Source organism: Hyaena hyaena, unplaced genomic scaffold (genome assembly GCF_003009895.1).
Source record: "Hyaena hyaena isolate Hyena2069 unplaced genomic scaffold, ASM300989v1 scaffold_150, whole genome shotgun sequence".
NCBI lineage: Eukaryota > Metazoa > Chordata > Mammalia > Carnivora > Hyaenidae > Hyaena > Hyaena hyaena.
Genome location: NW_024080782.1, coordinates 538268 through 559716, shown reverse-complemented (window position 1 = coordinate 559716; position 21449 = coordinate 538268). Strand labels below are relative to the sequence as shown.

The 21449-nt window shown below is 53.2% G+C and overlaps 1 protein-coding gene across 50 annotated transcripts in view; it reads right to left on the bottom strand.

The window, feature by feature from the left end:
- Positions 1 to 1158: 1158 nt before the first annotated feature.
- The window catches only part of CELF4 (CUGBP Elav-like family member 4), a 295672-nt gene continuing 275381 nt past the window's right edge, over positions 1159 to 21449 (bottom strand). For 12 of the 50 annotated variants that reach the window (XM_039238927.1, XM_039238929.1, XM_039238930.1 and 9 more), the window contains exons 11-13: positions 17158 to 17241; positions 11730 to 11901; positions 1159 to 3189 (exon numbers count right to left, since the gene is read on the bottom strand). In XM_039238927.1, the coding sequence (XP_039094858.1) occupies positions 11774 to 11901; positions 17158 to 17241 (212 nt within the window). In that variant the 3' untranslated portion in view covers positions 1159 to 3189; positions 11730 to 11773. Of the gene's footprint in view, positions 3190 to 4944; positions 5290 to 5473; positions 6218 to 11729; positions 11902 to 12294; positions 12374 to 16442; positions 16509 to 17097; positions 17242 to 21449 lie in introns of those variants that run through there. The other 38 variants (XM_039238937.1, XM_039238939.1, XM_039238940.1 and 35 more) reach the window with 9 other exon arrangements.

Below are 21449 nucleotides of genomic sequence, written 5' to 3'. Positions count from 1 at the left end.
CGCTCTCCCACAGGAGGGCACAGACAGACCAACGAGGATCCTCGTCTCCCAGCACTCCTGTCTTCTCCCTGACCAGGCACTGGAAACAGGGAAGCTTGCCCGCCCCCTCACGTGGAAAGAGATGGAGCCCCGCGGTGAGCTCTGCCCCTTCTCACAGCAGGCTGCAGGACCAGGGTGGTGGGACAGGCTAGAGAAGTTCTGTCCCAGGACAGAGCCTGATGAAGGCCTGTGGCTAAGGTGCCTCTGTCTGGGCTCTCACCTCAGAGGGACCTGCTCTCTCCTTCCCACCTCTCCACGCCCAAGTCCTGGTTCCCATCCCTCCTCCTTTGGAAACTCCACCCCAACATGCGCGCGCGAGCGCGCGCGCACACACACACACACACACACACACGCCTTCCTTCTCAACCATCCTCTGGCTTTCAGGGTTTGGACATCTCTCCACGTCAAGGGAGAGAGATGGGAGCACTCGAGGAAGCTCCTCCCTCTATGCCCCCCTCCCCCTTCCACCAGAACGGTGACTGAGGTATCCTCCAGAACTCCGTTTTCTCCGTCCAATCAAACTGGCAACACAGTGGGAGGTGCAGGACCCGGAGAAAATGCTTGGTGGCAAGTTTAGGCTTGTGTCCTCATCCTTCCTTTACTGTGGTCCCTGCCTCCACTGCCTCCTTCCCAAGCTCCTCACAGTGCTTCACCCCCACCCCAATTCAGGTCAGGTAGCCTCAGTTTCCTCCTGTCAGAGAGGAAAGGGGGACTTTGTTGCGTCTGGGCACCGTGGCCTTCCCTGCCCAGGAACCAAAAGAATGGGTTTGCAATGGAGACTTTCAGAGACACCCCACCAGTTGAGAGATGTCTCATATGTGCCACAGGACCTCCTTTGATTGCCCCCATCGCCTCCCAGAAAGCCCTCCAACCGACTGTCAGGGGGTCACACAGACTCCTGGGAGAGCAGGACCAGGTGGGTCAGCCTTGGGCCACAAGACACAGCCAGCCAGACTCTGAGAAGCACAGACCACTGAAGAGTCTCATTTTGATTTTTTTTTTTAAACTGTGCTTTATTTAGGGCTAAGCTGGAGAAAGCGTCATCCAATAGTTACAGAAGGTTACAAGGAGTTTTAGGGAGTTGAGTGTGAAAAGAGCAGTTGTACTGAACTGCGGCTGTTTTTTTTTTTTTTTTTTACAACATTTGGACATCCTAAAAGGAGGAGCCAAGAGAAAGAAAAAGAAAATTTAAAAAATAATAATTAACTAACAAAACACAGAAAGAAAGGAAAGGCAGGAGGCCTAAGAGGAACCAGAGAGTTGTTCTTCTAAAGCAAAAAAAAGGGAAAAATGGTAGGTCGGAGAGCCTCCTGGCCTCCAGATGACCTGGACATCAATGAGAGGAGGGTATCAAGGCAGAATGCCAAAGCAAGTCTTCCCAATGGTGCAAATAAATTATAATAAATATGTTATACTTTAAAATATATGTGTTCTTAAATAATTCAGTGATTTTTTCTGATTCTGAGTTTTTTAAGCAATGTCTTTTTTAACTGCTCTAAAGTCATTTACCAAAGATAAATATCGTGCTTTCATTAAATAGTTTTCCTTGTTTTTTTTCTCTATCATTACAATTAAAAGTCCTACAAAATATGCAAATTTATTTACAGAAAAACAGAGCCGGCATCATTTAAACATCCCTGTTTTTCAAAATTCCTTGTAAACAGTTTCAGAAATTCTTCAAAGATTGTTTATTTTTCTCTCTCTTGTTTAAGGTTTTTGTGTGTGTGTGTGTTGTTTAGTTGTTTTAAGATGAATTTCCCAGGTCTCCCTTGCCCGGAAAGTCTCTGGAGCAAGCATGGAAGGCGAGTGAAGCGGCAGGAGTCGAGGGCTTGCGGAGAGCGGGCGAGCGCGCGCAGCTCCCGAGCGAAGCGGGCGAGGGCGGGCGGCGGCCTTCCCGCGACGGCGCGGCCCCCACCGGCGGCGGGTGGCCAGGAGCCCGCAGGTCTGGGCGAGTCCGGCCTGGCCCTCGGGGTCCACGGCGTCCGACAGCACTCGCGGGGAGAAGGGATCGATGCTCAGTCTAAACTCTACAAAAAAGTACAGTCCTACAACATCTGGGATTTTAGCAGTAACGCTAACTTCTATAGGTTTTTTTTTTCCTTTTTTATTTTTTTTTTTATTTTTTGCTTTCCTCTAATTTTTCTTCTATTATATAGGTATTTTAAACTTCTCCTTTTTAAAATTCTGTACAACTATTATGATTTTAAGAGGGGGAAGAGTTAGAAGCATTTACAGACTTTTCACAACAATTATCTTGCCTTGTAAGTCCCTTTTTTCCCCTCCTTGTTTTCTCACACTTCACGGTTAATGAGTTTTAATATTTTCGTTGCTTTCCCCAAATATCCACCAGTTTGTTCATCTTAACAGCTCCGTCCAGACATATAATACAGAAAACCATAGGAAAGTGTCATAGACTTGAATGAGGGTAATCAAAGCGCCTCTCAAAGTATCAAAGAACTATTATCTTGCTGTTTTAAAAGCATTGAAGCATTATTTTTCTTTTTTTTGTTTTTGTTTTTTTTTGTTTTTTTTTTTTATTTTTTTAATTACATTTTTCATAGAATCGCTCTAAGCTGTTTCAAGAACAGCCATGAGGCAGGAAGGAGGGTCTCCTCCATCCCCCTCTATTGGGCATAGAGCTACACAGCTGCAATAAAAAGTTTGGTCCTTTGGTCCCTAAATAGCTAAAGGAATGACAGATAGAGATGCTCAGCGGCGGCCTCCCCGCCGTCCCCCGGGGACCAGGCCCCGCCACACCGCTGCCCCAGCCTGCCTCAGGCGCCCATGGGCTGGAAAAGCCCCGGGGATCGGTAAGCAGCGCCTCTTCCCTCTTCCCAGCCTTTCAGCCTCCCCATCTGGTCTCGAGTTATTTTGTTTTAAAGTTGCCTTTTTTGTGTTTGTTTTTTTTTCTCATTTTTCTTCATCTTCTTCTTCTTTGTGTCATATGTATTTTTCCCCCAAACACGTGCCCTCTGAACTCCACAGACGCTATACTTTCCTTGAAGAAATGTTACAGTCACAGAGAGTGTCTGGAGTCTTCAGCTTGATTGATATTGGCTGATATGTCAAAGGTGTCATCCAACAGTTCTCATTTATAAATATATATAGAGAGAGGTTTGTTTTTTAATGTAGCCCGTTCAGCATCCTGCCCTAAAATGAAGAAAATCAGGGCTGATTAAGCCAAGAGAGGAAACACAAAATGCATCCAAACACCAAAAGGACCCTGCCTTGGGGGGTTAGGGTGGGAGTTTTGGGGGATGGCGGGAGGGAGGGGAGAGACCAATATGAGAATTAGTCATGATCATGATACATAAAAAAGAAATCGACTCTTCTGTTCAGAGTAAGAAACCACTGGAGGTCTAGTGGCGATGGTTGTAGCTGAGGTTTGGTTGCTGGGAGAGGGGTCTCGATTTGGGTTCCTTTAGAGTTCTGGAATGGGGCAGGTGGCTAGATCTAAAGGAAGAATTTGGGACTGTGGGATATGAATTCACAATTAAACCGATGTCTGAGGGATCTAGCCCAGATACAATATGTATACAGAAGCCTAGCAAACAAGATGGCAAAAACTCTAGCAGCCCAGCCCACCCCTCCCCTGTTCGAGGAAAAGAAGCAAGACATCGTGACATGAATTTCGCTGAACCTTTGCCCAGTTTCCAGCCAACCGCTTCTTTCCCAAGATCGGTAGCTATTTGCGAGGCTATGTATATATATGTATATCTGGATATATGTGTAGAATATATTCACCTGCACATATGTGGATATACATGGATATGTGTGTATGTATATGCATAGATACACACATACACACACACACACACACATAATATTGTTCTCATACATGCCAGGGAATTTAGAGGAGATTCGGAACTTCAAGGGAGCGGATGGGAGAACCTAAAAAAAGTTAGAACGGATTTCATCATCAAGCTTAAATAAATTAACTCAGTTCTCGATTTTTTGAGTGGTGACTTTTTTTGATGTTTTGTTTTGCTTTTAAGAAAAAAAAATCATGATCTGACTAGAATCAGAAGGAGAATGCTTAATCATTGTGAATTAACAAATGAGACTCATCTCCAGTATAGCAAGCAGCTTCCACTTATACATGGGGGTGACTGGTTACATCAAGAGAGTTAGAACTGCAAAGCCCCCAGTTGAGGGGACAACGTCATGCGTATATCAATCCATGCTGGCAGGTTTTTCACACTGTTGATTCAACAAACAGCAAACCGTACACAGCAGTCTAAACAATTACAACACCAAATAAAATAATAATAAAATTAAAAAACACTTGTCAAGGACCCTTTTTCAGTTGTAAACAAAAAGGTGCATTTTGCTTTTGTCAGTACTGTTTTTTCCAAACCAACCAAAAAGCCCCCCCGCCAACCCCCGGTCCCCCGCCTCCCCTCCCCACATTTAATTTAGCAGAAGTGGCTACAATACAAACCTTACAATTGTTATCAGGCTCTCTCTCAGAGGCCTCTGGCTTTGTACTCTAGTTTTTGGTTTAGAATTGTTTTTTTTTTTTTAAATAATTCTGTAACAGCAGAGATTTTGTTTTTTGGTTTTTTGTTTTTGTTTTTCCTTTTGAAGTGAGATTTAAAATAGCCTAACTGGAAAAAGGCCAGACCTAGGAAAGTGTCAATTGAAAAAGGCCCCCAAATTTCTAGAAAAAAATAAAATCACAATAGTTTCAAGTGCAAGTAAATCAACCACGCATAGATATATTTTTTAAGATGTTTTCCTTAATTTTAAGAAAAAAAATAATGGTTTGCACAGTTAAATGATCCCATGTTCGATAATTCAGGAATTCATCTTTATTTTTACTATTTTTTTGTTCTTTTGTTTTGTTTTTTTCTCTATGTGACATCTAGAGAAGCATAAAAAACGCTGAACAAGAAAAACCAAACAACAGAAAGTAAAACCACTGCAAGCACCAAGAACAAAACAGAAATGAGCACAGCAAAAAAGATCGTGGCAGCACAAAAGTCAAGAAAATGCACGTGTGATCATGACTGGCCAATCATCAACTGATACAACATCCAAGAAAAACGCTCCAATCACAGCACCTCCACGAAACTTGACGGCAATTGTCATGCAACCGATTCTTAGCCTTGTTACATGACGCCATCATGTCACACTGTGAACTTTGAGTTGATTTGAACTTACGGATGGGGGACTGTTTTCTCCACTCTCATGTGATTACGTGAACTTTATTCCTAGCTCAGCGCGAGACTGTGGTGGATTTGACTGGCCCTGGTTGGGTTGTTGGAATTTGATTGAATGACAAAAGAAGAAAAGATTTTTATATATATTTATATATGTAGAGAGAGAGAGAGAGAAAGAAAGAGAGGACAAGAGAGTGTCGGGGAGGGAAGAGGCGGGGGTAGGTCGGGTGGGGTCGGGTAGTGTGGAAGGGCAGGGACAGTTGGGTTGAGGGTGAAGAAGGGCAAGGAAAAGTTAAAACAAAATCAAAAGGAAAAATATTTATACAGCACCAGACCACAGCATCAATCTAAAAGCTCGGATGAGAGAACAGCAGTCAAATCATAAGAGAACTGAAACGAACTCAAAGGATGGAGGAAGCCGGCAGACAAAGGACATGGGCACATCAACACACACACGCACACACGTACACACACACGGTTGTTTATGCAGACACGTGATCCACCATGAACAGTAGCAGAACCTCACACAGGGCCACTAAGGGCACCCATCATGCGTTGGGAAGAGGAGGAGGGGCGTGGGCAGTTTGGCAAGAGGGCTAGGAAAAAATAAAACAGCCCCTCAAGCCACCGTGGCCAGCAAGCAGATCAGGAAGCACGCTCTCTGCTGTGTATCACCCGCGTTTCTCTCTCCCGGGGGAGCCACGCTCTCCTCACCCCACCCCAGCCTTCTGTGGCGTCAGCCTGTGGAGCCAGCCTGTGGAGCCTGTCAGGGTGGCCCTGAATTGCAGGGTAGATCAGAGGCTGGCTAAGGTGACTTGTATCCGAAGGGTCCATCCACGGAGCACTTTGCTGTTGCAGTACAGTCCACACCGACAGCAACTCGGCCCTCCCACCCCTTTGGTCCCGCCTTGGCCACCATTCCCAGGGAAGGGCGTCTCCACAGCACGAGCACCCACTGTGTGGTGCCATGGTCCTCTCTCCTCTTCCGTTCTGCCTCAACCCTCTTTTCTCAGAACCTTCAGAAAACGAACATGTTCAGTTTTGAGATGGAGAGTAAATCACATCAATGTTATTGGAATTCTATAAACACGCCTCGGCATCGCTGATTGCATTTCATGATCACTTCATACCCTTTGCTTTGCTCCCAAGGTGGCCCGTGAGGCCAAAGTGAAGCTGCTTTCTGGGCCTGTGAAGCCTTAGGAAGGCTCCACAGTGCTGACCCATGACAGGGCCAAATGGAAGACTACAGAGCATCCTGCAGGGTGGGTAACACAGAAAAGGATGGTCCACCAGAGAGGGAGGTGCTCTGGCCCTAGGTCTCCAGCCTCTGCTGCTGTCACTCCTGCTCTGCTGACCTCCCTTACTACACCTCCTTCTTCTCCATTCCCTACGCCCCTGCATGTGTATCTTTCTAGACTGACCCATCTCACAGGCCCTTACCTGCCTTCTTTATTGGTGGAGCCCCAAGTGGTTGAGGCTGAGTCCCCTTCTCTGTCAGGCATCATCAGATGTTTCCACTTTGATTTATCTTCTGCACTCCTCACCCCTTCACAGTCCTTTGCCCCAACCTGGGGATTTGGGGATGCCCAGCCCTACCCTCATGGTTACCCTTGAGCTTGCTCCCCAGCCCCTGCTCCCCTGAGACACTCAGGCCTGTGCCGAAGCCTCTGCACCCAGTTTATCTGCAGGGCTCTCAACCCACCAGGCTTCTGCACAGAGCAGACTTCCACTCTAAGCTTTATGTCTTTCTTCAGGGGGCGTGGAAGGGAAGCCTGGGCCCTGAAATGTCACTGTGGATAAGCTACCCAGTAGCTGAGGGGTGACCCAGCCTCCAGCTCTGCCTTCATAGAGGAGCTCTTCCTCCATGCCCCCTGCCTCCCTGCCCATCCAAGCTGGGCTCTTGCTCTTCCATCCGCAGATCTCCCTCACTGAGACCCGGGACCCATAGCGTGCCCGAGAAGTCCTAACATGCCACATCACCAGCCCTTCCCAAAAGCAAACCCTTAGACCCACCCAGGATATCCAACGAATGGGCTGATCCCTTCGGGTGGGAGAAGAGGCCTGAGACCTGAGGAGGGCAGTGCCACCAGGTGTCAGCTCTGGCAACTGCAAATAAGGGACCTCCCTGCGGAACTCCCCTCCTTTCCCCAGTGCCCCAGCCCTGAGCATTTCCTCGGTGCCCATTTCTCCCCCACTGGACTAGCTCCTTTGCCTGCCCCAAGTTTGCCGCTAGCTGCCCTGTGGTGCCTGTGCTGTTCTGGGTCCTGAGGACCCAAGCCTGACTATCACACAGCACCTCCTCAAAGCCCAGTGTGGGGGCCTTCTCGTGCAACTCACCTCTCTCTCTCTCTCTCTCTCTCTCTCTCTCTCTCTCTCTCTCTCACACACACACACACACACACACACACACACACACTGTCACACTCATTCAATCCCTAAGGAACCTCCCCAGGGCTCTGCCCATGCACAGCTGACTAGCGGGCTACTCTCTTCACTGGGGAACAGCTGGGCCTCTGCCTGCATGGGTGACTCCTTCTTGGCCACCCTCTCAAAGATTCTCACAACATACAGCTTCAGAGGTGGCAGCGGGGTCACTGACCAGCGAGGGAGCTTGAATCAGGCCTGGGAAGCTCCAGCTCATGACGTGGGAGAGGAAATTAGCTGACCTGGTCACCTAAGCCACTCCAGATGCCAGCTTCTAAACACAGCTAGGCTCCAGCCAGAGGAGGCCAAGGCCCAAAGCCATGGCCCAGCCCTGTGCAGGTCAGGGCCAGAGCACCCATACCTGCACAGCTCAGAGCAGACACCATGCAAAAGCACACTCAGAGCCACAGCCCAGGGCCCAGAAGAGAGAGGACTCCCATTGACGTCAGACGTGGTACTCAGTGCCCTGAGAACCACAGAACCACAGGGTTAGGGGTCTGCAAACCTGCCCTCACCTTGGGGTGCAGCACATGCTACGGATCTCTGGAGCAGGACACGGGACTTGGGTATACTGCTCACTCACTGTGGACCTGGCGTGTCTGCATTTCTGCCTAGTCCTCTGGCCTTTGCTTCCTTCCTCTTAGTTTCCTAGTAAAGATTTCTGGGGGAACCTCCCGCCTTGACGTGAGATAATGAGCCCAAGCAGCCAGAGGGGCAGGGCCAGATGGGAAGCCAGGAGCAGGCGGGGAATCACATCCTCAGGAGACATCAGGATGCAGAGAACCACGTGACCCGACCCAACCCAGCCTACCTGGGCCTCACCTTCTGGAACGAACCCACACCCAACCACACTCCCTCGAGGTGCCCTGCCCAGGGCCCCTCCCCTCCCCTAGACCTGCCACGCTTCTGTTCTGGCCAGGCCCTGGCCCCCACGCTGTGACTTTGCCTTCACCACTGCGGGTGGCCAGTCAGGCCCTGAGATCCCCCTGTGCCCATCGCCCCTTTGCGCCTACCTATGGCTTGGCCTCCACCACTGCTCAGATTACCCCTGCCCTTCTGAGCACCTAGCGCTCATCATTTACTGGTCAGTAAAATCCTGAGTATTTTAGCTGCTTTTGCATGTTATTTCCTCCACTTCTCACTGCAGTCCCCTCAGCCCGCGCTTTGTCTTAGCGCCTCCTTCTGTGACAGCCTCTAGCAGTCTGAGATTGGAAAGCCTGAAATCCCCTTCTGTTAAAATGCTGTCTAAATGGATTAAAGGTCAGCGTTATTCATGGGAGTCATGTTACGCCATCGTTTTCTGGAAGACTGCTTAGGGAGTTGCCCAGAGACGCGAGACGTCTTCAGGACAAGACTCCGGGGAGGAAGGGTTGGGGTGAGGATACCAGTGGGAGAGTTATCACTCTCCTTAGAGGCATTAAGAGCACAGCCTCTGTAACTAGGCCACGGCTTCAGATCACGGCTCTACCACTCAGTAGCCGATGGGCAAGTGGCTTCCTCTTTTGTGATCTGTCTTTAAAATGGGATGATAACACTACCCACGTTAAAGGCAGTCACAGCTATACTGTTACACCTTAGCCTTGTTACCTGTAGGAACTGGGAACTGTGCCTTGTGCACGGTAAGCACCGCGTGAAGCCTGGGTTCTCATCTGCCTGGCCTTCATTTTCCTTGGTGGAAGAAGCCCTCTGCTTTCTAAACCACACCTCTCAAGCCCTCACTCCAACTATGACTGCCAGCTGGTTCTGCCCTCTGGGCCACTTCTTACCTTCTGTGCCAAACAAGTCTGCCTTACTTACCTCCTCCTCTGCGGATTTCTCTGACTTATAGCTTCTATCCCAACTTGGCGTCTAGGTCTAGAAGGCTGATAGGCTGCCTTCATGGGAGCCACAGAACTTGCCCACAGGGGCCCCTCAGAATCTCAGGGCATGGCCCTGGAGCACACCCCCTCCTCTGACTTCAACACCTTGGTTTCATGAATCCAGAAACAGAAGCCCAAGAGGTCATGCCTCAGTGGCAGAGCTAAGCTTATCATAGGAAACGTGCTCTCTTTCCACAAAGGGCTGCCCTCACTGAACGGTCCCCCCACCCCGATGGAAGCACACCCACCTGCAAGCTGCTTCCTGCCATCTGTGCTTGCAGACCCGGAAGCTCGTGCGGGCAGGAGGGTGACTCGTTCATCTTTGCGTCCCAGCACCAAGCCCAGTGCCCAGCCCGAGAAGGTGACCCACTCGTAATGAACATGTGGGGACGCATCTTCACGGAAGCCAGAGATGGGCAGGGGTGGGAACTCAGGAGGCGAGAGAGGTGGGTTTTGCTTTTCGAGCCTTGCAGAGAGTAGAGGCTCAAGCACCCGCTTTGAGAGGTGAGTCTTGCTCCTGGGTGGGTGGAAGATGGCTGCTGGCAGCGGGAGGGTTTGAGAGGAGACTGGGAAATTGGAACTCTCCCCGCCAAACTCCAGACTTGGAACCTCCACTTGAATGTCTAACTCTCATGCGCCTGCTCTTTCCCCCAACTCCTCTTCATCTCAGGTCATAGCTACTCTGCTGTAGCCAAAAACTGGGTGTCATCCTCAACTCCTCTGTCACACCCCCCTCCAATTCATTATAAACAGCATTCTTGGCTCTGCCTTCTAAGAATGTCAAGACCACAACCCCCTCCTACCGCAATGACTGCTGTTGCCCTGGACTGAGTGGTCCGTGCACTAGACTCCCGCTTGGGATCCTACAGTCTATCAACACAGCAACCAGTGGTCACGCTGCAATGCAAGTAGGTCACACCACTCTTCTACTCAGAGCTCTCCAATGGCTCCCCGCCACCTACCCACCCCCCATTTCACAGGGGTGGCCACGGTCCCTACAATGGCCTGTATAGGTCCTACACAAGGCAGACCTCACCTCTCCTCACCTCTCAGATCTCCACTCCCACCGTGTCCCGAAGCAGGCCTCCCTCCAGCCACCTTGTTCTGCCGTTCTCAAATGCACCAGCCCGCCCTCTCCTTGGAGGTTTTCCGCTGGCTGTTCCTTCAGATGAAGGACTCACTCCTCCAGACGCTGGCATAGCCCCCTGCCTCGCCTTCTTGAAGTCTTTGCTCAGATGTCAGTTTCTCAACAAGGCCTACCCTAACTACCTGATTTAACTGTAACCAACAATTCGGGCACACCATATAATTTCCTGTTTGGTCATATGTCATTGTTTATTGTCTGTCTCTCCTTCTAAGGACAAAAGTTCTTGTCAGTCTTATTCAATAGTGCTGAGTCCCGAATTCATAACAGTACCTAGTGCACAGTACTGCTGATGGAGTGGAGGACAGAGGGCTTGGAGGCCTGCCTCTGGCTTGTGGGCGAGCTGGGCCTACAGGACCGCACAGCAATGCGCTGAAGGAGGGCCTGGGCCATCTCCCCCGTCCCTCCTTTCCCCAGGAAGCTGCTTCACCCAGGGAAACAAATGGCCTGGAAGAGGAGTGGGCAACTTTGTCTCCGGCTGCAAGGCTGGACCAAGACTGAGTAGGGAAAGATGACAAGTGTCCACTCGTCATGGCCACTGTAAAGCAGGCAGGGTAACTGGCCCCAGTGCTGTGCCACCACCTTCCTCACTTCTGCCTCAGGCTGACTGAGCTCTAGAGTTGGAGAGGTGAAGGGGATCACCTGTCTAAAGGCCACCAGCCCTCAAGGCAGGACAGATGGGCAGGGGAGAGACAGAGAGTCTAGGAGAAGGCCCCAGGGGACGTGGACTGCTCCCCCCACCACACTTTCCCAGTCCCCGAGCTTGCCACAGGCTCACCCCAGGGTTTTCCGGCAAACAGAATTACTATGTAGACCTGGGTGCACAGGCCCAGGGCTCACCCCACCTTCTCAGCAAGGTTTACTCACTCCTGCTTCCCTTGGCTCTGCAACAGGGGGATGGTCATGCCCATTTCTGCCGGTAAGACCACAGCTCTAGGCCTGCCCCCTAGGCACCTGGCGAGGAGCAGGTCGAGAGGGGCGGGGCGCAGCGGGTCCAAGGCAAGCGAAGGTCCAGCTCAAGAAGGCCGGAGGAGACGGCGGGTCCGTCCGGTGTCCCTTCCCCAAACCCCCCGACCCCGCGCCCCGGCCGCCCCCGGTTACCTGTGCGAGTCCTGGTCTCCCCCGGGGGACGCTCCCGCCGGCTCTCAGTATGGGCGATTGGCGTCTTTGGGCCGCTTCAGCTGCACCTTGAGCCTCTTCATGCCGATCTGGAAGCCGTTCATGGCCTGGATGGCGGTCTGCGCGCTGGCCGGGTTGTCGAAGCTCACGAAGCCTGGCGAGACACGAGGGACGAGGGCCTGGGTTTCCACGGGGCCGCCCCGGCGGGGAGGGGTAGGTGGGGAGAAGGGCGGGGCCCGGGGGCGGGGCGGGGCGGGCGGCGGCCCCACCCTGCGCTCCCGCCGCGCCTGGGGCAGGAGGGGGGCCTCTAGGCTCCTCCCCCTCGGGGCCCCGCCCCGGCCTCACGCCCCCCACAGCCCGCGAGCGCGCGGCCCCTCCCGGGGTGGGCGTGTCCGGGGCTCCAGGCCTCGCAGACCGGCGCCGCCCGGCAGGGCCTCCCCAGCTCCACCGCGGCTTTGGGCGGCGCCCCTCTCCTGGGCGCCCTCGCCCCCCACCCCGGCCGGCCCCGGCACCTCAGCCCTCTGCTTCGGTGGGAGGGCAGACACACCTGCGGGTGGAGGAGTTTATTGGACACTGTCCTCCCTGACAGGAGGGGGCCTGGCAGCGGGAGGGCACAGAGTGCCGGCCTGGGGAGAGAGAGGAGTGCGAGGGGGAGGGAGGGGGGCACCCCGGAGAAAACCTCTCCACCGCCTTTCCAGCCGCCCCCCTCGCGAGGGCCCCCTGGCCGCGGGGGAGGGCAGGGGCTGACAGTCCCCGCGGCCCTCCGCCCCCCCTCCCGGTCCCAGCCAGGCTCCTGGCAGACACCTTGCCTAAATCCAGTCCCACTCGCAGAAACCCGCCACTTCGCACCCAGGGGCTGTAGACGCCTCCCTAGTAAAACTCCAAGCCGTGGGAAGTGCGTGCCCTTGCCCCGGATTCTGCACGCACCAACTGATGCGTCCCCTATGAACCCCTCATGGTATCTACAATAACAGTAGTGCTGTACAAATTAACACTATTAGTAAAAATTCATTGAGAGCCTTCCCTGTTACCCAGGGACTGCGTAAGTGCTTCCCACAGGTTCACTCCCTCCAACATCCCAGAATGAGATACAGAACCATCTATGGCTCCCAGTCACCTTCTGAAAAAATCAGTTTCCAGATGGGGATGGTAAGGTTCTGAAAACTAGTTTAGAAGTCACCCTTTGGGAACTTTGAATGCAATTCCTACATGTTACATGAGCATTTCCTAAACTGGCCCTAGTTGGTCCTGCTGAGAAACGGGCTTCTGTGGTCAAGCAGGCTTACCGCTATACCAGTCTGGGACAGTTCAAGGCGCATTAACAAATAACACCCCCTTCCGCCCCAAGTTCTCCAGTAAATAAACCTTTATAGCTTTGTTTAGCCTAGCATTTCCTGGAATTTATTTGACTTTAGAGGCCCTTTCTCCTGTAAAATGGACTTAGAGCCTGGGAAATAATGAAACTAAGTTTGGCGAGGTTCCCAGGCCATCCTGCAAACATGTCTCCCTTGGGGTGCTTGTCTCCAAATGGCCTTGGGATATATAAGTGATAGATGGACGGACCCCATGGAAGTACTAGCGGTTTTCTTGGCTGTCCATGGGATACTGGGCCTGTCCACGACTCCTCCCTCTCTCTCCCTGTGTGGTGACTCGTTTTACCTCCGCCCTAGACACTGCCTCCATTGGCCTCTTTCCTCTTTCTCTTGTCTCCTTCTCGCTTTTGCTAATGTTTGTTCACATTTGTTCTTAGAGCCATGAGCCATCAAAGGTGGGGGAGAGGGTGTGTGTACATGCAGCGAGTGTACACAAGAGTAAGTGCACGTGAGTGAGCTCAGCTGGACTTGGTGAGTCAGGCCCAGAGAAACATAACCCACATCTGTGTGAGTCCACATGCCAAAACAGAAGAGATCTCAGATTGCCCGTAGCTGGAGATCAGCATGAGGCATCCTTCTGCCTCCTCCTCTCACCCCCCTGGCCAGTCCCTCACCCCCCCAACATCCGTGTCTGATGACCACAGTCCAGTCTCAGCAGAGCAGAGCAGTTTTCAAAGCTGTGAACTGTAAGTCTGTAACACTGCTCTCCCCCACTTTGAGGAAGGTGGTTGAACGAAAGTTTCTCTCCCTGCTGGGACCAGACAGCCTTACTGAGGGTGACCGTTCCCACCCCTCTCTGCGCTGGCCTGCCAGCTCCGACTCTACCTCGCCACCTGCCCCCTGTCCTTGGTGGCTCTTTTTGGAGGAAACAAATCTCAGCAAGGCAGGGAGGAGCTGGGAGGAAGACAGAGGGGCTGGACGTGCTATCTAGGGCAGAGACACAGCCACCCAGTGGGGAGAGTGGGGGAGAAGAGGACCTGAAGGGAAAAGGTCAGCCTTCATAGAAAAGTAGAGTCTCTTGAAACCTGGGGGTGGTTGGGAAGGGATCCAGACTCAAGGAAACCTCCTCCTCAACTAATTTTGTTAACTGGTGAGCAGTCAGGGCTGCTGAACAGGACTCTGGACACCATCTCCCAGTTTTAGGGTTTCTAGGACTCTGTCCCTCCTCCCAGAGTCTGATGCCCCCCTCCCTCCCAGCCCTGAGAAGGTTCCTGCCTCACAGACTGTGAGAAGCCATGGGGGGGGGGGGGAGGGGTGGCGGATACCTTCCTGGTGTGTCCCTGGAGCCCTTCTTCCAACATGGCTGTAATTAGTGCTGCACATCAGCTCACAAAGGCCCCCAGAGGATTCTGTTTATGCTTATAAAGAGCAAGTGTGGCCTTTGAGGGGTTCACTTTAACACAGGACCACATTTACTCAAAAACCATTCCTCCTTTTGGGAACAAAGAGGGCTCTCGCCCCTCCTGAGGGTTTGCTCTGGCAAAGCCTCTCACACACAGCCACCCTCCTGTAACCCTCACACCAGACCCCCACCCCTGAGAAATGACTGAGAAATGTCCTCATTTATAAAATGAGGACACTGAGGCTCTGAGTTAAATGACCTGCCTATGAATGAGCGCTGGAGCTGGTTCTCACACTAAAGGCCTCCGGGGGACTTGTGGAAAACTCAGCTGCTGGAGCAAGAAAAAAGGAACCCCAGGGGCTCTAGGAGGGAGGATTGGGCCCAGCCGGGCCCTCAAGGCAGGAGCGCATCCTTAAGGCGAGTGGACATTTAGCGCTAGAAGTCTGTTCCGGAACAGAGGAAAAAAGCCGGGGTGGAGGTATAAGGAGGATGATTTTCAGAAAAAGCAGGGAAAAAACCTTGGTCCTGGAGAATTTACATAGCCAAATGGCGAAGGTAGTGTCTGGGGCAGACTCCAAGGAAATGCCTTGGAAAAAGCCGCTGCGCTCACACCAAAGACAGCACAAATGCTCCGAGGGCGTGGCCAGAGACCAAGCCTGCTGGCTCAGGTGTCCAGAGCTTTGTGGGCTCTTAGCAGATGTCTTTCCTCTGTTGTATGGAACATTTGAGGCTTATTTAAAGAGCAGAGGCAATAATCTCCAGTTTGTTGTTCTTACATACTTTAACTGCAATTTGTCAGGAGAAATATCAGTCTAACAAAGGAGGGGTGCAACCCTGTCTTCTCTTTCTTTTGCTTTGTCTTCTCATACCCAAAGACAAATAAACTGTTGGGGCAACTCTATGCCCTCCAAGCACCACAAATATCCTGTGGCAGCTGCCAGAGGGGAAGGGACAAAGGTTCAAAGACCTTGACTGCTTTGGGGGGCATTGTCTAAAACCTCAAGCCTTTCATCATTCTACAAAGCAGTCTCCAAATTGGAATCTCTTTAACATGTGCTTGCTGATGCTTCTACACACTTGTACGGTCTTCCCTACACCGTCCCAAGCTGTAATCGGGGTTCCCCAGGCAACACAGGCCCCTACTCTGTCCTCACAGACCCAGGATGTGGGATTGGACCTGGAGATCTAAACTTCTGGCAGACCCATCTCTGGTCCCATGTGTGGCTCTTCTGGGGACTAGACTCCTCACTCCTTGGGGACTCAGGAGTGGATCTAGCTGCAGAGGAACGGCTGATGGAGGCGAAAGAGGAGGCAGGAGAGGAGCTAAGGAGGAGTGGAGAGGAGAGGTGTGGGAATGAGACGGAATTCCAGGAGTTCTGAGGCAAATCCAAACACAGGATGCTCAGTTGAACTGAAATTTCTGATAAACAATGAATATTTTTTTACTGAGGGTATATCCCCAATATTGCATGGAACATGTTGCATATAATATTTGGGACACACACACAAAAGATGCATCTATTTTTCATCAGAAATCAGTTTAACCGGGAACCCTATATTTTATCTGACAACCATACTCCTAGATCTTCCCAAGTCCCCTGTCCCATCTAGCATCCTGCCGCCATGCACACTTCCTAAAAGCTGTATTTTTCTTCTATGACTCTCAGCTCCTGGACCTCCCCTCACCTCCCTCTGCGCCCAGGCAGCATCCTCATCTGAATGGTCAGCCCTCCCCCAACACAGCCCCTCCCTCACAGCTGGCCTCCCCAGATCCCTTCCCCCACCCCTGAGCCTCCTGCTGGCTCCCTCATTCACTGTCCTTAGGCTCCCACACCCACTCTGTTCTCCCTCTGCCCCTCTGCGGAGTTCCCTCCCCTTCCTCACTGTTTACATCCACCTGCCTTTCTCTTTGCTCCATTACTTGGTGCCTTGCAGACTTCAGTGCTGCGGGGTAGGCATGAGTTTCATCTAAGCTCAGACCTGAGGCTTCCTGAGGGCAGGACCAGTTTGTTCTTCCTGACTCCTCAGCAATGTGGCTCTGGTGGCCTGAGGGAGTGGTGGGGAAGGAGGGTTCAGTGGGCGCAGGAGGGGAGCCAAGAGCGGGATAGACAGAGAAGGGCGGCAGGGGCGGGACGGAGAGGTGGGCAGAGGAGGCCAAGGGGCAGGCAGGCTAGGGGCCTCAGCTGGGAAGACCCCCACCCCCACCCCAAGGATCATGCTCGGGTCCACCAGGGCCTCTGTGATTGCAAGAGGGGGAGCTGCTGGGAGAGCGGGCTCTGCTCGGTGCCTCCACCACCCTGCCCCAAAGTGGTGACTCCTTCCCCTTCTCAGTGGGTGGAAACTGGGCCTTGTGGGCAGGAAGGGGGACCTGTCTCTTGGACTGTGATGGGTGAGATAGGGAGTCGGGGGCGGGGGGCGCTCAGGTGGGCAGGGAAAGCCGAGAAGCCAAAAGAACAGTAGCAGAGAGAAGAGGGGTAGGAGATGGAGTGGGGGGGGGCAGGTTGCTGGGCCATAGGGAGCGCCTGGGGGTGGGGGCGATGTGAAGGAGCAGGTTAAAAGCAGTCGGACACTGGTAAATTGGTGCGAGCACCGCCCTGTCCTGGGTGAAGCTAGTTGGTTTGTTATCTTTACCCACCAAAGCATTTACTTTGGTTAGTCGCCCGATCCACAAACACTTTCGAGGAGATGACATTACCGAAAGGGAGGAACATCTGCATCAGCTCAGCGTCCCCAAACTCCTGGGGCAGATGGTAGATGAACAGGTTACAGCCCTCGGGCCCTGCGGTGGGGGGGGAGGGGGCAGGGAGGAGGGATGGCAGGGTGGGGGAAGAGAGAGACAGAGGAGAGGTGAGCGAGTTAGGCAGCGGCAGCAGGGAGGGGGGCAAGGTTGGGAAGGGGGGTCTCATCCAAGATCCAAGGGCGGCCATGGAGGAGTGGGGACTGCTGGGCCCCAGCCTGAGCTCTGGTCTCCGCCCTGCCCTTGGGCAAATCACTGAACCTCTCTGTGCCTCAGTCACCTTTGCTGCAAAATGGATCCGTAAGAGGGTGCCTGGCAACTTGCTCCAGGGGCACAGTTGACGATGAGTGAAGGGGGTAAACAGCCAAGGCCTGGTCGGCCAGAGAGGGGAGGTGCTGAGGAGAGGCAGGAATAGGAAGGCCTGGTGGCCGCCCTCCAGCCCAGCCCCAGCTCCGGAATGGCCCTGGGGCAGCCCGGCCTGTGGTGCCAGGTGAGAAGCTTCATGTCACCTCCCACAGGCAGGCCCCAGCTCAGACTTTGGGGCGGCTGCTGCTTGGCCCATCTTCCTCCAAAATCTGCAGCCACTCCTTCCCATCTGGTGCCCCGCAGTCCCACCTTCCCCTGCCCCCAACCTCTCACTCAGTGCCGGTCCTGAGTGCAGAAATCAGAACTTCTCTCGCCTCCTCTGACAGGTTAGGTGCCCAGGAGGGGTTTTCCGGCACGGCTCCATGATTAGCCGGGGTCCCCGCGAGCCTTGTTACGTGGAGCTCCCCATTTCATGACAACGGTAACAACCCCGCCACTGCTACAGCAAGAACTATATGTCAGGCTCTTCTCAACACTTCATATGTGTGTTAAGTCACTGTGTCTCATAGCCGCCCTCTGAGGCAAGTACTGTCATTACTCCCACTACACAGATGAGGAAACAGAGGCCCAGAGAGGTTAAGTCACGTGCCAAAAATCACACAGCTGGGAAGGGAGAGCCAGGATACGGGCCCAGGCCATCTGCCTCTCAAGTCTGTGCTTTCCTCTCTACCTACCATAAATCTCCCCACCCCAGAAACCCTGAACGCTGTTCAGGCATCGACGTGGGCTGCCACGTGGCTTCCCGGCCAGAACCACATCCTGCCTCTCTGGCACAGGTGAGGCTGCCAGGTAACCCAGCTCAGGAGTGAGTCTCTCAACCCTCACTCTCCTCCTTCCTCCCTCCAAAGATCCCTTTGACCACCAAAGTGAGCCTCTGAGCCTCTGACTTCCTGGGTCCTTGGTCCCCATCCTGCATCATCTGCCCTCAGCCCCCACCCCTTAGCCTCTCCTCCCTGGACCACTGTCTCCCAGGAAAACTGCCTGCTGACGGCGCATTCAGAACCGGCACAAGCATGCTCCCTCGCCAGCCTCCAGGGCTCCCTGCTGCTGAATCCCCCAAGCTTACCCTGTCTCCAGCCATGCCATGTTCTCACTGGGTCATACTCTCAATGTGTCCCTTGACGGTCCCCAGATAGATGTGAGTCCCTTTTGGGCAGAAATCAGCTTGAAGGCCTAATCTAAACCAAACCTCCTCCAGGACTCCCACCCAGATTCTCCCCTTATCTTCTCTCTTCCAGTGCTCCCTAAATCTACATTCTGTGGTCTGAAGCTCTTTCTCCTTTCGCTCTCAGAGGTTTTCTCTCCAGCCAAATTGGGAGCTGTAAGGGCAGAGGCATTTGCTTTCTCCTGCCCCTCCCCCAGCACTGCCTCCCTTCCTCCTTCCATCCCATTCTTCAGGCTTCCCTTACCGCGCCCCCCCATGTAGCCACTGGCTTTGAACTTGAGACCCTCACTTCAACTTCTACAAGGTGCTTTATGTGGCTGTTGTGTCTATTCAACTTAAAGTCTCAAAGAGCCTTCCAGGTCAGGGACCACAGGCTTGTCCCATCAGTATGGTGTGTGGTTGAGCATCACAGGAACAGCCTCACAGCCCCAGCCTAGCTCCCTGCCCCTCACTCCTCCAGAGGGAGTACACACATTGTCTTCCACCCCCAAGACTTTCCTGTATTTCTTCATCCAAAGATTATACAGCATCCAGATGGCATCACCAGCAGGACTGTGGAGATCAATCTGGTCCCACCCAGCCTTCTGAGAAATGGTGAAGCGGAGCTCCAGACTCAGGAGGTGATTATCCTGGCCACACTGCAACCTTGGGCAGAGCCAGGATTGGAGCAGCCCCGAGGGTAACCTCCACCCATCTGTGGAGCTGAGGGCCTCCAGGAATTCATGCATCTGTTGGTTTTCAGGCTCAGCTCAAAGACAAGGTCCTGGAAGGAGGGTCTCTCCCACAACCAATGTGTCCAGGTACGGCAATGACATTTGTGGCAACCATGATAGAAAGGGCAACCACTGTCATGGCTGCAGGAACACAGCCTTCTTTCTCACCTATGCGTCATGCAACACTGTGGACATGGCTTTGGTTTGGCTGCAGCCCACACCAGCCGTCTCCTAGCCCGGTCCCTTCCCCAGGCCCAGGCTCACCTCATACTTTGCAGTACCCATGCTTTTGCTCCTGTTCTCCCTGCCTTGAATGTCTGTCTCTCCATCTTTATGTGCTGAAGACCTCATCCTTCAAGGCCTCCGAAGCCTTCTCTGACAGCCCCACTCCCAGCACCATGAGCTCACCCTTGTATGAAACCTGGTTCTATACACAGCTGAGTCCACAATTCACCCCTCCCCATGCCCTGCTCTCCCACTGTGACTCATCCAGTGTGCCCATCAGGAAGAATGTGGGCAATAATGGGAGATCCCACATCTGAGAGGTGGCTGGATCAGGGACTGGCCTCACCAGGTCTGGTCTGGGGAGCAGGGCGCAGGGGTAGGGAGCCGAAGCCGCTCAGAGATGGAAGGAAGATATGAGAAGGTCAGAGTGAGATACATGGGGTGGTGCAGAGGGTAAGGGAGGACAAGCAGGGAGTAGAGGAAGGTCTCATTCTATTTAAGGCCAGGGTTAGAGGCTAACCTGTATGTTGGTGAGAGAAGCACTGAACTGCAGGTGTGTGTGTGTGTGTGTGTGTGTGTGTGTGTGTGTAGCAGAGTTTAGAGACCCCTGAACCCACAGAGTGATGCAGGGCACTGACTATGGGCTGAGGGTGTGTCAGCCTAAGACCAGTGGGGTGATGGTGCCTGTGGGCACAGTGTTCTGGTCTGAGCTTGGATAGGCAAGACTGGGGCTCCTGGCTCCTGACCTTCATGGCTCTGATCTGACTGACATGGCCCTGGAAGAGCTGGACTGAGGGGAGGAGGGCAGGGGCAAAGCAGGCTCAAGGGCCCCAGCCCAGTGACAGGACCCTCTGGTGGAGACAGGGCTTCTGGATGCCCCCTCCCCCCCCCCGCCCCCCGCCACTCCAGCAGCAGTGGGCCCAGATGTCACTCTGAACAGAGCTAGAGCAGGCTGCATTCACGGGCTGTGGGCAGGGGCCCCACCGCACACTCCTCTGGGTTCCCGTGGCTTGTCTCTCCTGGCCATGCAGAGGTGATGATACAGACCTCAGGAGCTGCCCGGTGTGTGTAAACTGGGGTGACAGGCATCATGTCCAACTTTGGGGGGGGTGACGGTTTGGCAAAGGAAGGGCTGTGTACACAGCAAGAAATTCATAGGAAATTTCTGGACTTCTGAGTCAGACGTGAGCTCATTTGAGTTCCATGCTTCTCTAGCGACTAATCCTCACTATTCTCATTTTATAGGTAAAGACATCAAGGGGAAGGGGAAGGAGGTGGCCATAAACTGGGAGTCAGATCCAGATGGATTTGCTTCGAAGTCCAGGTTCTCAGCCCTCTGGGGCATGTTTGGGGCCCATCTGACCAATGGGTTCAGACTAGCAGACCCCTGGATGCCTTTCCAGGGCTCACCCTCACCCCCTGGCCCGGGGAAGTGTGCTGCAGGGACGAGAAGCTGCTTAGCTGACTATCACAATCCCCTGGCCAAATGGGTACCTGGGACAGATGCAGTGGCCTCACTGGTGGGTATCCCTTTTCACGGGGTGGGGAAGCCAAGACCTTGTTAGTATCCGTACCCCTCACGCTGGGCTCCCTGTGAGCAAGGCCACAGAATCCCTGAGGGTGGGCTTATTTATCCAGCCTCCCATGGATGTCTAGCCTCTGGAACGGGAAGACACTGAGGGTCTTTATTAGATCCCAGCCTCAAACTCACTGGTCTTGCCTGCCTTGTGCATACCAGGCAGGACGTGACTTTCCAGGCACCTCTTCTTCCACAAGGCTGC